The 11,531-nt window shown below is 56.3% G+C and overlaps 1 protein-coding gene across 5 annotated transcripts in view; it reads right to left on the bottom strand.

Moving 5' to 3' along the window:
* Arhgef1 (Rho guanine nucleotide exchange factor 1) overlaps positions 1-7,909 on the bottom strand; it is a 20,714-nt gene extending 12,805 nt beyond the window's left edge. The window contains exons 1-14 of one of the 5 annotated variants that reach the window (XM_048790770.1): positions 7,459-7,909; positions 7,288-7,371; positions 6,716-6,829; positions 4,420-4,518; positions 4,138-4,180; positions 3,677-3,923; positions 3,285-3,314; positions 2,938-3,037; positions 2,706-2,802; positions 2,592-2,627; positions 2,204-2,341; positions 1,357-1,462; positions 793-804; positions 1-73 (exon numbers count right to left, since the gene is read on the bottom strand). In XM_048790770.1, coding sequence (XP_048646727.1) covers positions 1-73; positions 793-804; positions 1,357-1,462; positions 2,204-2,341; positions 2,592-2,627; positions 2,706-2,802; positions 2,938-3,037; positions 3,285-3,314; positions 3,677-3,923; positions 4,138-4,180; positions 4,420-4,518; positions 6,716-6,829; positions 7,288-7,371; positions 7,459-7,482 — 1,203 coding nt within the window. In that variant the 5' untranslated portion in view covers positions 7,483-7,909. The remainder of the gene's footprint in view (positions 74-792; positions 805-1,356; positions 1,463-2,203; positions 2,342-2,591; positions 2,628-2,705; positions 2,803-2,937; positions 3,038-3,284; positions 3,315-3,676; positions 3,924-4,137; positions 4,181-4,419; positions 4,519-6,715; positions 6,830-7,287; positions 7,372-7,458) is intronic. The other 4 variants (XM_048790769.1, XM_015496769.2, XM_048790771.1 and 1 more) reach the window with 4 other exon arrangements.
* Between the last annotated feature and the right edge of the window lie 3,622 nt (positions 7,910-11,531).

Genomic DNA, 11,531 nt, shown 5'->3' with positions numbered 1-11,531 from the left:
GAGGCTGCCCCGGGAAGGCCGGCGGCGGTCGCTCACCCGCAGGCTCTCTGAGCGCCCCAGACGCCCTGACAGCCTGGACCCCGAGGTCAAGGACAGAGTCAGGCAGAGGCCAGGACAGAGACGAGGACAGACCAGGACAAGAACAGAGACAGGGAGAGATCAGGACAGGGACAGAGGACCAAGACAGGACAGGAGGGGCCAGGACAGGGGAGACCAGGACAGGACAGGGGAGACCAGGACAGGGACAAGGAGAGACCAGGACAGGGACAAGGAGAGACCAGGACAGGGACAGAGGAGACCAGGACAGGATAGGGGAGACTAGGGCAGGGGAGACCAGGACAGGGACAGGGAGAGACCAGGACAGGAACAGAGGAGCACAGGACAAGGATAGAGGGGACAGGGACAGGGACAGGGGAGATCAGGACAGGGACAGGACAGGGACGAGGAGAGAACAGGAGAGGGATCAAACATGCAACAGAAGAGAGGGGAGAGTTAGAAGTAGTGGGATCTGAGGTGCCAGGGCATGGAGGGTGGTGAGGAGTACTGAAATTTGACGGGGCAAGGGGGACCCAGTGTGGCACAAGGACTGACCCCCCCCTTCCCTGAAGCAGGGGAATGGGGACAGAAGGGGAGAGAGGAAGATTTCAATACTTAGCTCTTCAACTGGGAAGGTGATGCTCCCACCCACCCCTCACAGGGGCTGAAGGGGAGAGGGTGGCCGAGGGGAGGGGACAGGGGCTGGGAGACATGGGGGAGGGGTTAGCCCTCCCCCACCAGGGCCCAGGCACCCACCTCTTCCACCTTCTGGGGAGAGAGGGGCACAGGGTCAGAGGGGGACCAGATGGACCCAACCCTCCTCCTCACACCCACCAAGGGGCCCCAAAGCAGCAGCACAAGGACAGGCAGGGGGCAGAGCCTGCCCCCCAACTGTGAGGGGGACAGGGCCCCCAGGGCACTGAGCATGGAGCATGGAGCACAAAGAGGGGATGAAGGGCACCAGGAGCAGAAGCGAGGCTGGCAGGGGCCTAGAGATGAGGAGAGAAAGGGACGGAAATGAAAGGGGTGGGAGAGGAAGAGAAAGAAGGAGGGAGAAACCTGGCCAGAGGGAGGAGAGGAAAGAACGAAAGAGAAGAGGAGAAAGAGGAGAACCACAGCAAACAAGGAAGGAGAGGAAGGAGGGGAGGAAAGAGGGAAGAAAGGAAAATGGAGGGAGTGGAGGAAGACACAGAGAAAGCAGAAAAAGGGGTGCAGCTCAGAGCTAGCTCAGGAGAGGCAGGTGCAAACGGCAGCAGCCCCCTCCCCCACCCCAGTAAGCTGACCCTGCCCTGCCAGCCCTCCCGGGACCCAGTCAGGCACCTCTCCGTCTCAGCACTCTCCTCTGTGCTCTCTGGGGGCGCCGGGGGCTCCAAATTCACTGTGCCCTGTGGGGGTGGGTCCCCCAGGTCCAGGGGGGCATCCACACCTGCAGAGTGGAGGAGGGAGCTAAGCTGGCTAGAAGGCCCTGGGGTGGCAAGACTCTCCCTCTAGGGGCTCAGTCTCCCCTGCTGTGGAAGGGGGTGGGGGCTAAGGCACCCAGTGCCCGGCAGACACGTGCCATAGCAAGGTGCCTCAAGGAGAGACAGACGTTAAGAACGCTGAGCACACGGCAGGGGACAAGTGGGTGGTGATGCCTCAGGACTAGGGGGCCCCCTGCACACATCCACCCAGCCAGACTGCAGTCCCCGAGGCAGGAGGGAACTAGAGATAGCAGGGCCTCTGCCTCCATTCCTCCTCCCAGCCCTTGTGGGCAGAGGGAGACCCCACATGGAGGTGAGTGAACTGGGGTTCAGCAAGGGGACGAGCCAGACAGCACAGCACAGGTAAATTGCAGAGAGGGGACCTCATCGAGGCCAGGCCAAACAGCCACCTCAGGATCCAAGGTGCTGAGGGCCACACAGCCCTGAGGAACATGAAAAATGAAGTTACTGGGGCAGCTGGCCTCAAGGCTGATGGGGGATGGAGTGGTGCTCTGAGGTGGACTGCCTGGACTCAGACTGGTCCTGGGAGACACGGCCTGAGAATAATGGAAATGCTCGTCCAAAGAGGGGCAAACACAACACTGGGCCTAGAAGCAGGGAGAGCAGATGCCCAGAGCAAAGGAGAGGCCTCCCCAGGGACCAAGGCCTTCATCTGAGCAGGCCCTGCCCCAGCCCAGGAAACTCACCTGGTTCCCGGTCTGGGCTGTCTCCAGACAAAGGGTGCAGAGGGACTCCAGGGGTGTCCTGTCCAGAAGTCCCAACATTCCGGTCCCGAGAAGGCATTCCCAGGGCTCCCTTCCGGTCTGTAGGGCCTAGCTTTTCAGCTGGGGAGACACAGGGAGAAAGAAGGAAATGAGAGGGCAGCACCACCAAGCCACAACTGCAGGGGACCCAGGACAGCTCTGCCCCTTCTCCCTTTTACAGGGAGACCTTCCTCCCTGTTCAAGGACCAAGAGTCCTCCCTATCCACCGTCTCCTTCTCCAGACCCAGCCCTCCTCCCTGATACCAGCAGTCCAGGCCCCAGCCCTCCTCCCTGAGACCCAGGATGGATGATCTGGCTATAGGTCCATTACCATCAACCTCGCTTTTGAGGTGTCGAAAATCTGGAGCTGAAACAAGAGAATGGGACAGTGAGGTGGGGGTAGCCTGGAGGGGACAGGGTGGGGCTGAGGCCAGGGCCACCTTACCCTGGGGCTCTCCCCTGTTCCAGCGAGCAGCATCCAGGATACTGCTCAGTCCTTTCTTGGTCTTAGGAGGCTCATCTGACCGCTTGTTCCCCATCATCTGCAGGAGGTTGGGGGGCAGAGGAGGTCAGCATTTCCAAGATGCAAGAAGGCAGAATAAGATCCCAGGTGTCAGGGTCTTGAGGGTCCCCCAGGGCATCTTTGGAAGTGAAAGGGCCAAGTTTGGCATCAGCACCTTTTTCCGGAAGAAGTTCCTCCCTGACTTCTTGTCCCCGCTCTTGGTCCGCACCCCAAGGTGGCGCATGTACAGGCTGATGGCAGTCACCACAGCAGCACTGTGGGGAGGGGACAGTGAGGGCCCCAAACCCAAACAGACAAGTGCACACTACTGTGCCAGGGCAGAGGCGTGGCCTTGCCTCCCCATCCCCACAACCACTTCCTGAGTCTCTGAGGAAGGAGGGGAGGGCTCAACAGGACAGGGCCAGGGATGCTGCTCTTGCAGGACTGGGACCCAGGCCTCAGCCCCCTCCCGCAAGCCAGGGGGACCAATCGCCTCTCTCTGCCATCCCCCCACCCCATTACCTCTTTTCTTCGTCGTTAGAGATGGTATGCCTGTAGGGAGAAGAGAACAGTGTTGTGGCAGAGTGGTGGAGCCTGGGATCCCTGCCAACCAGCACACACCTCCAGGCTGCTCTTGCTCTCTGGAGTAAGAAGGGCAACTGCTGAAGCACCGCCAGGGAGAAGGGAGGCTCTCTTCCAGGCGGATGGGAGTTGCCTAGACAGGGCTGAGCACAAGAGCATGGACAAGACCCAGAAACTGCAAAGGGACCCAAAGCCAAGAAGGGAAGATACAGAGCCAGGATGAATGAAAAGGCCAGAGAGCGGAGCAGCCCACCTGCTAGGAAACAAGCCCTAGGGCTGAGGGGAGCCTGCAAACGGGGGCTGAGGAGCGCGCAGCCCACCGGCCCACTCACTGCATCTCCTCCAGGTGGGTCAGCAGTCGTTCGGCCACATGCCGTTCGCGGGCCTCGTAGCTGGCTCGGTCCCGCCCAACCCAGGCCTCCAGCTGGGCTAGCTCCTGCTCCCAGGGCGTCATGCCCATGAGCCGCTTGGAGCGGAAGTCCTCCAGCTGCCTGCCCACGGTTGCCTGCTGGTTCTGCACCACCTCCTGCATGAACCGCCGCTGGACATCCTCAGAGAGGAGGTCAGGCCGTGTGCGGTCTGTAGGGACACACACAGGCTGGGGGCCAAGTCTCTGAGCAGGGCTCCCCACTCCCTCAGACCACAATCCCCACCCACCTGCAGACAGCCAAGCTTCCCTGGGCTGCCACTATCAAGGGTTGAATGAATGTGACCTCTCTCCCCAGGTGTCCTGGGAGGCACTGTCCCTGCCACAGACCCTCCCTCAACCCTAAAACCTTCCTTCTCTCCTTACCAAGTTCAAAGGTGACGCTGGAAGGGGCTGGCACCCGTAGGACCTGCTCAGGGGAGAGACTGGTGTGAGGGGGAGCTCTGGGAGCGAAGGGGGTGCAGCCCGGGAGGCCTGGTAGGAACAAGAGTGCGAGGGAGGATGCTGGGGAGGGCCTGAGGGGGCAGGGGGCGGTCACCCCAGGCCAGGCTGCCCTTTAAGCTGCCTTAGTGGGTGGAGGTAGGGAGGTGCATGGAGGCTCTCCAGAGCCAAGTGGGTGGGGATGGGTGGCTTGAAGGTGACTCTCACCGCGGTCTTATCTAAGAAGCTGTGGCAGAAGTCGAGGAAGGCCTTCTTGGTCTCCTTGGGGCCCAGGGAGCCCAGCATGTCGGCATGCAGGCAGCAGAGCTGGGGAGGACACACAGTGTGACTTCTTCCCTCCCAGGCCCAACCACACCCCCACTTTGGATAGCCTAAGGGGCTTCCCCGCCCCCAGGCACCCAACGACTGAAGGGCTCTAATGCTACCTCCTGGGGAAGCACTCCCTGATCTCTATTTCTACCCCCCAAACCCTTGCCTCCCTTAGCCTCTCTGGGGGTGATCAGCATGAGTACTTCCTAATTTTTTATCCCATATGATTCTTTGTGGTTCTGTCTCTTCTCCACTACTTCTAGTCATACCGAGGGCTCAGTGTATACCAGAGGTGGTTCTAAGTCTTTGTTGTGCATGAATTTATCTGTTCAATCACAGGGATCATCATTACCCCCATTTTTTTGTTTTGCCTTTTTTTAGAAGTACTGAAGATTGAACTAGGGACTCTTGCATGCTAGGCACATACTCTACCACTGAGTTATATTCCCAATACTGTTTTATAATTTTATTTTGAGACAGAGTCTCACCAGGTTATCCAGACTAGTTTCCAACTTGCAATCCTCCTGCCTTAGCCTCTGCCCCAAGTAGCTGAGATTAAGTGTGCATTACAGATCCTGGCATTTATTACGCCCATTTTATAGATGGGAAAACTGAGTTTATGATGCCTACTCAAGGTCACACAGCTAGTAAGTGGCAAAGCTGGGATCTAAATGCAGAAAGCCTGACTGCCTCTACTGCTCCCCATTGTCTAGAAGTTATTGTGAGCAACTTGAGAGTCTGTCTGTGGACACAGCAGTGGTAGGTGGGTTCTGATTCCTATGGCCCTGTGCACAGCAAAGGCTTCATAAATAAATGGGTAGAGGAGTTGGGCTCACTCAGCATCTCCTGAGGTTGCCTGGGTGCCAGCCCTGGGTTGAATGACTCTGGCAGTGCAGCAGGGAGTCCAACCTATCCTGGCTCCCGGGGGAGTTCTCAACTGGCAAGTGACGTGGCCTTAAGTGTGCTAAGGACTTACTCCACTGTGGGCAGACTCTTTGAACAACTTCAACGAATCTACATCCACTCTCCTTACCTCCACCCCTAAAGTACAGCCTGAGAAGGGCTACAAGAGGACAAATTTCAAAATGCCAGAGGCCATCTGCGGTCACTCCAGGCAAGCCTGGCCCTCTCTCGCTCTCAGTTTCCACATCCATAAACATATGGCAGTTGGCACCATCCCTGTGCTTAGGTCTAGGAGGGATCCTTGTGTTCTAGAACCCCAGGACTTAGGCTGGACCTCTGGTGGAGGGCCACAGCATTAGGGGAAGGGCCGCCACTTTCTGGAGAAAGCAGACAGGGACGATACTGGCAATTTCCCAATTTTCTGCCAGTTTCTAAAGCTTTGGCATCAGAACACCCAGGCTTTGCCTTTGATGTCCCCTTCCTTCTACACCCCAAAGGGTTTCCTCCTTGCTATTTCTTTGTCTCCCAGTTTTCTGGAGGAAGCATCTGTGTTTCCACACCGTGCATGCCTGGGGCTGTTTCCCAGCTGGCGGCCTGTACTGGGCTGCTCTGGTCTTCATGGCATGAGACATTGTCTACAGACTCCCACTGGCCAGTGCTGTGGCTTTTCCTTCAAAAATCACCTCCTGAGTTTTCTAGACTGGAAAGCATGGTCCTGGATCCACAAATCCCAGGTATCTTCGGCCTGGCGCAAGAGGTTTCTGGGTTAACGATTATGCCCTGTCCACATAGTGGGCACTTGTGGTGGCTTCCTCATTTCAGGATCAGGGGCTGCAGTGTCATCTGGGCTGGGATGGCTAACAGCTTTCTCCCAGGTACCAATCCCGATGGTAACTGGTAACACCTGCAGAGGCCTAGTTCGGTCGTCCTTCAACAGCCATGGGAAGGGTGCCGTCACTGATGGGGGACCCCGCTCCAGTCCCGGAAGACAAGCAGCAGGACGTGGTCTCTGCCAGGCTACAGGGTTCTCTGTGGCTCTATGCACGGCCTGCCATAGGTACACTCCAGGCCAGCGCTCATGGCCCACTGAGGTTTCTATGGGGCCCCCCAGTCTAGTCTAGACCACACAGTGTGCGTTCTAACTCTCAGCCGTGGTGCTAGTTCTAGATTCTGTGCTGTGCGCTCTGGGGCTGGTTCCCAGGCCCTCCTGGCTCACCTGCACTGGTCTAGCTCACCGACAGGCATGGCTTGCCCAACCTCACTCCCCCCCCCTCTGCAGTTGTGTCCTCACCAGAGGTCCTGGCTCAAACTGCAGGGCCACATGCTGTAGGAAGGCCATGAGGTGGGCCGGGCGCCTCTTCACCTGCTCCAGGCTCTGGAACTGGCTGTTTTGCTCCTCTGAGCTCTGGGGATGGGAGAGAAGGTCGCTAAGTGCCATGGGGAGAGGTGAAGAGGCCTTGGTGGCCCCACCAGGTCCATGGCACCTCTCAATGGATCCTAGCTGGGGAGGAAGATGCTAGGAAGTTGGCGGTAGAGATGTGTCTCCACCAGAATGGTGACAGTAGGGGCAGAAGGGTGGAGAATGAATGAGATTTGATGTTCTATTGGTGAGTGACAAGAACTGAAATTAGGAGAGAAGGAATGGGACTCCATGGTGGGGGCAGTGATAAATTGGGGCCAGAGTAAGAAGTCTGTGCTGAATGGGGGCACTGATGGCGCAGGGAGGTGAGGAAAGTGGTATCAGGAAGAGGAAGAATAAGAGAAGGGCAGATGGCACAGCCCAGGATGGGGGAACCGGCCCTATGGTGGAAGGGACACTGACTAAGGATGGGATGGAGATTTTCCACTCCATCTCCCACTCACAGCCTCCAGCTCATTCTCGAAATCCTCATCCTCAGCCCCGATGATGCTGACGGGCACCAGGCCAGGCCGCGGGGGCCCTGGAGCCTGTGGAAGGGAGGCACGGCTTAGCCCACAGGGCTCCCACATGGCAGCCCCCCAGTCCCCACACCCTCCCAGGCTCTCTTCACTCACCACCCCTCGGGCGACGTCTTCCATCTCCAAGGCTCTGTGGGGCAGGGAGAGGAGGGGCTGTGGTTAGGGGTGGGAGGAGGCGGCCCAGGGCGGTTACTCAGAGATTCCTGGCCCAGGTGTGAAGGTGAGTAAACAGCCTCCCCCCATCCCGGCCTCCGCAGCTCAATGGGGCTTCTGTGTGGCGACAAAGAGCTCTTCAGAGGCTAGCCAGGGGGCAGGGAGCCCAAGGACCAGAGGGGGGGCACAGGCTGGAGGCCTAGGAGCCTGGGTCCACAAAAGGACTGTGGGTGTGAGCTGGCAAACTGGTCCCTAAAAGAGGAGGGACCAGAGGCCTGGGGGTTGGCTCCCCAAGGAGGCAGGGCCTTTGGGCAAATGGAGTTAAAGGGAAGGTTGAGGGGAGGTAGGAAGGAGAGGACTGGGGTGTGGGGGGCTCTTCTCTGATCTGTGACAGGCCTAGGCCAGGATGTTGCCTGTGAACCCACCAGCCCCACTTCCTGTGACAGGAAGTCACAATGGCAACCCCCAACCCCCAACTCTCTCCACACAAGAAAACAAAACTCTGAACCTTCCTTTCTCAGGGACCCAGAGTCCCCAACCTAGAGGTTCTTCTTTCTTTCAGGAACCAACTATTTTTCCCAGCATTTGGTCCCAGAAAACGAGGGAGGGGGCCCTTGACAGCCCACCCCCAAGGTGTGAGTCTCCCTCTACATTATCTTGCGGGGCTCGGCCTGACTGTGTCTCCCTGGGATCTGTCTCCCATCTCTGTCCTTCCTTCTGCTTCCTGGGCTCTTTCTCCTCTTCCAGTCCTGTCTCCTCCTGCCTGGTCTCTGCCTGTCCACCCTCCTCCTCCAGGCTTTCAGGGCTCCCAGCCTCTCTCCCTCCATGTGCCTGTCCTTCCACAGCCAGTTTCTGAAGCCCCAAGTTGCTGTCTCATCTCTCTCGATCTCTCAATGTCTCTCCCATCTTTGTGTCCCCTTCTCCTTGAGTCTTCCAAAGATCTGTGTCCCTAAACAGTTTGAACAATGCCAAAGGAGCTATGTCAGGGGGAGTGGGGGTGCAGCTTCTTACACCCCAAAGCTATTTATTATCCTAGCCACCTGAGACCCACCCTTGCCCAAGACCCACCCTTTTCCCTCTTCCATGGCACCTGATAAAATGGTAGCTGAGATTTTGCTACAATGACTAAATAATGATGCTTTTGGTGGTGTCCAAATACCACCTTTAGGGTCTACCCAAGCAGGCATCATTTTTATAAAAAGTGTGTCTACCATTCAAGCTTAGGTAATTTCAAGATTTGAGCAGTTAAATGTTCACATAAATAAATTTGCAAACCAAGGCAGAAAAATAACAGTAATTATTTATCATGAGAGCTAAACTCACCTAGCACTTATATTGGGTACTGCTCTAAGGACTGCTCATGTATTAATTCAGTTAAACCCCACAAAAGTAAGCACCTTATGCTAGTCGCATTCCCATGAGACACAGGGATGCCTTTACTAGGCCACCACCTGCAATTTCATACAGAATCCATGCTTATCTCACTCAGTGATGAGAAGTTCATCTAGGGAAAGAAGGTCCCAAAGAAGGTCCCAAAGGATGTAGCTCAAGGGGTAGGGCACTTGCCTAGCATGAATGAGGCCCTGAGTTCCAAATCCACAGTGGGGAAAAAAAAAAAAAAAAAAAAAAAGCAGCAAAGGAGGGAAGGCATATTATTTGAGCAATGTTCAGTGCCAGGCCTAAAGTCATGCACTTGACAAGCATTACCTCCTTATTCCTCATCATAATAATATGAAACAATAGCTAACACTTATGGTGCTCTTAGTAAGTGCCCATTACAGCACACTGCATTACCGATGCTTACTCACTGAATCCTCTCCATAACCTCATGAGGCCAGCAATATTCTGATTTAATTTTTTTGACCACTATTATTCTCGTCCCCATTTTACAGAGGAGGAAACTGAGGCACAGCTCATAAACGACAGAGCCAAGATTCAGAACCAGGCAGTCTGACTCCAGAGTAGATGAATTTAATAGACGGTGGTCCTTCAGAGCATGAGGATCCCCCATCACACCCTTAGGAAACTAAAATCTGAACCAAAGCTAATACACATTAAGTTTCCTTAGATGCCTGGGAAAGTCAGGGGTATGTAGCTGCTGCAGCCTGGGCAGGAGTGCAGGTTGGACCTGACCTGGGGCTCAGGACTGGGAGTGGGGTGAGAGGGAGGGCTCAATGTTTAGGGCATAGGAGGGGAGGGGGTCCCCATAGAAGCTGGGGAATTATAGGTGAAGCTGTCCAAGGGAAAATGTGATCTACAGAAGATTGACAAGGCCTGGGATCCAGCAGAGGGAGCACTGTGTGCAGGAGGCTTTGGTCATCAGTACCGGTTGAGAAGGTTCATGGGGTGGGGATTCTAGAGGAAAGTGGCACACATGGACCCCTGGGTTCTCTGCAGGGCTCAGGGTATATAAGATATTGAACAGATGATCTAGGTTCTCCAAGAATCCTTGGGAGCCTTGAAGAACCTCAAAGGGGCCCTTAGAATTTATCCAGCCCCAGATTCTATTGACATATCTAAAGAATCTGGAGATCATATGGATTATGATTCCATAGGGAAAGCAGCCAGTCTCCGAGACTTACGGAGACTTAAAGAATTCTTATAGGGGTGTGTGATGGATCCTCGGGACCCAGCATCTATTTGGCCCCGGATTCTAGGGGATGTTATTGACCTATCAGAACCCCATGTTTACAAGAGTCCGGCTGTCCTCAAGGGAGGCCAGGCGGAACCTGGAGGGTCTGTAAGATCTTGTAACCTATATGGACGTGGCGGGTTTACATGGGCCATAAATTCTACAGGGACTCAGAAGTATACACAGCCGGGGATGCCGGGTCGAAAGCACAGAGCCTGACGCCCACCAGGAGCCGCGTCCCTCACCTGCTTGGGTTGGAAAAGAAGTCACTGCAGCCGCCGAAACCGAAGCCTCCGCGCGCGGACTTCGGGTTCCCCCACCCCTACCGCCGAGTCGCTCTAGCCGCCCCAGAGTCCACTTTACGCCCACCTCCACTCCTCCCGCCGACCGCTCTAGCCAGGCTCCTATCAGGCTCCTGCCCCAGCGACTCTACTCTTCCGCCGGCCGCTCTAGCTTTCCGCTGCGCCACGCTGGCCAGACAGGGCCGCTCTGGCCTGCCTTGGAGGGCCGGCGTTTCCGTATCTCGACTGCCCCTGTCACTCTCTCGGGTCCCGCCCCCTGGCAGGAGGTAAGGGTGGTTCCAACTCCTGGCCAGAACTCAATCCCAGATTTACCGACTCACTTGGTCCCTAAATCTCCCGACCTTGCACAGGGGGTCCCCGCTTTATTTGCCTCCCCAGCACGAGAACCTGATGAATTCCCAACGCTCATACATCAATTCCCTCCGCAATCCCACCACCTCCTTCCGCGGGAGCTGGAGAGCTAAAACCTTGGATTTGAGCATACTTTTCCTTTTGACATCAGGGTAACACTGAAAATGCAATTACTGTTTCCAAGTCTCAATCTTCCCATCTGTACAATGCGGGAAGTTTCCAGCTCTTTCCCCTACTCCCATCTCCCAGGGTATAATTAACGGCCCAAAGAGGAGCTTCCCGAAAACGCTTTCAAACGCGCTCTGCAACTCTCAGCTTCACAGCGGCCCGCGGCGTTATTGTTGTTGTTTTTCTTTTTAGGTGGCCCTAGAGCGTGCAGGGATGGAGGACGGCGCTTAGCGGGAAGCAACTTAGAATTCAAATCCCAACTGCACACTGTCTCACAGAGTGTGTCGCTGGCACGAGTCAGTTCGGTTCCCTGGGCCTCAGTTTCCCCACCGGTACAGTGGGTGTGATCCTAGGTCCTGAACAGTTGCGAGCCTTGAGCCCAGCTCACGGCTTTCATCCCCACCCAGTGGGCACTTGACAAGTCTTCGTGCGCTCTTTGTCCCCTTTGACAGATGGAAAAACTGAGGCCCCAGGAGGGCGGCCGCTGGTTCCGGGGGGCTCGGAGGAGGCCCCTCCGCTGCCGGAGCGCCCCAGCCCCCTCCCTCCTCCGCCCCACTTCCCCC

Source organism: Marmota marmota, unplaced genomic scaffold (assembly GCF_001458135.2).
Source record: "Marmota marmota marmota unplaced genomic scaffold, marMar, whole genome shotgun sequence".
Classification (NCBI taxonomy): domain Eukaryota; kingdom Metazoa; phylum Chordata; class Mammalia; order Rodentia; family Sciuridae; genus Marmota; species Marmota marmota.
The sequence above is the reverse complement of the archived record's forward strand: the minus strand, read 5'-3'. Positions and strand labels throughout refer to the sequence as shown.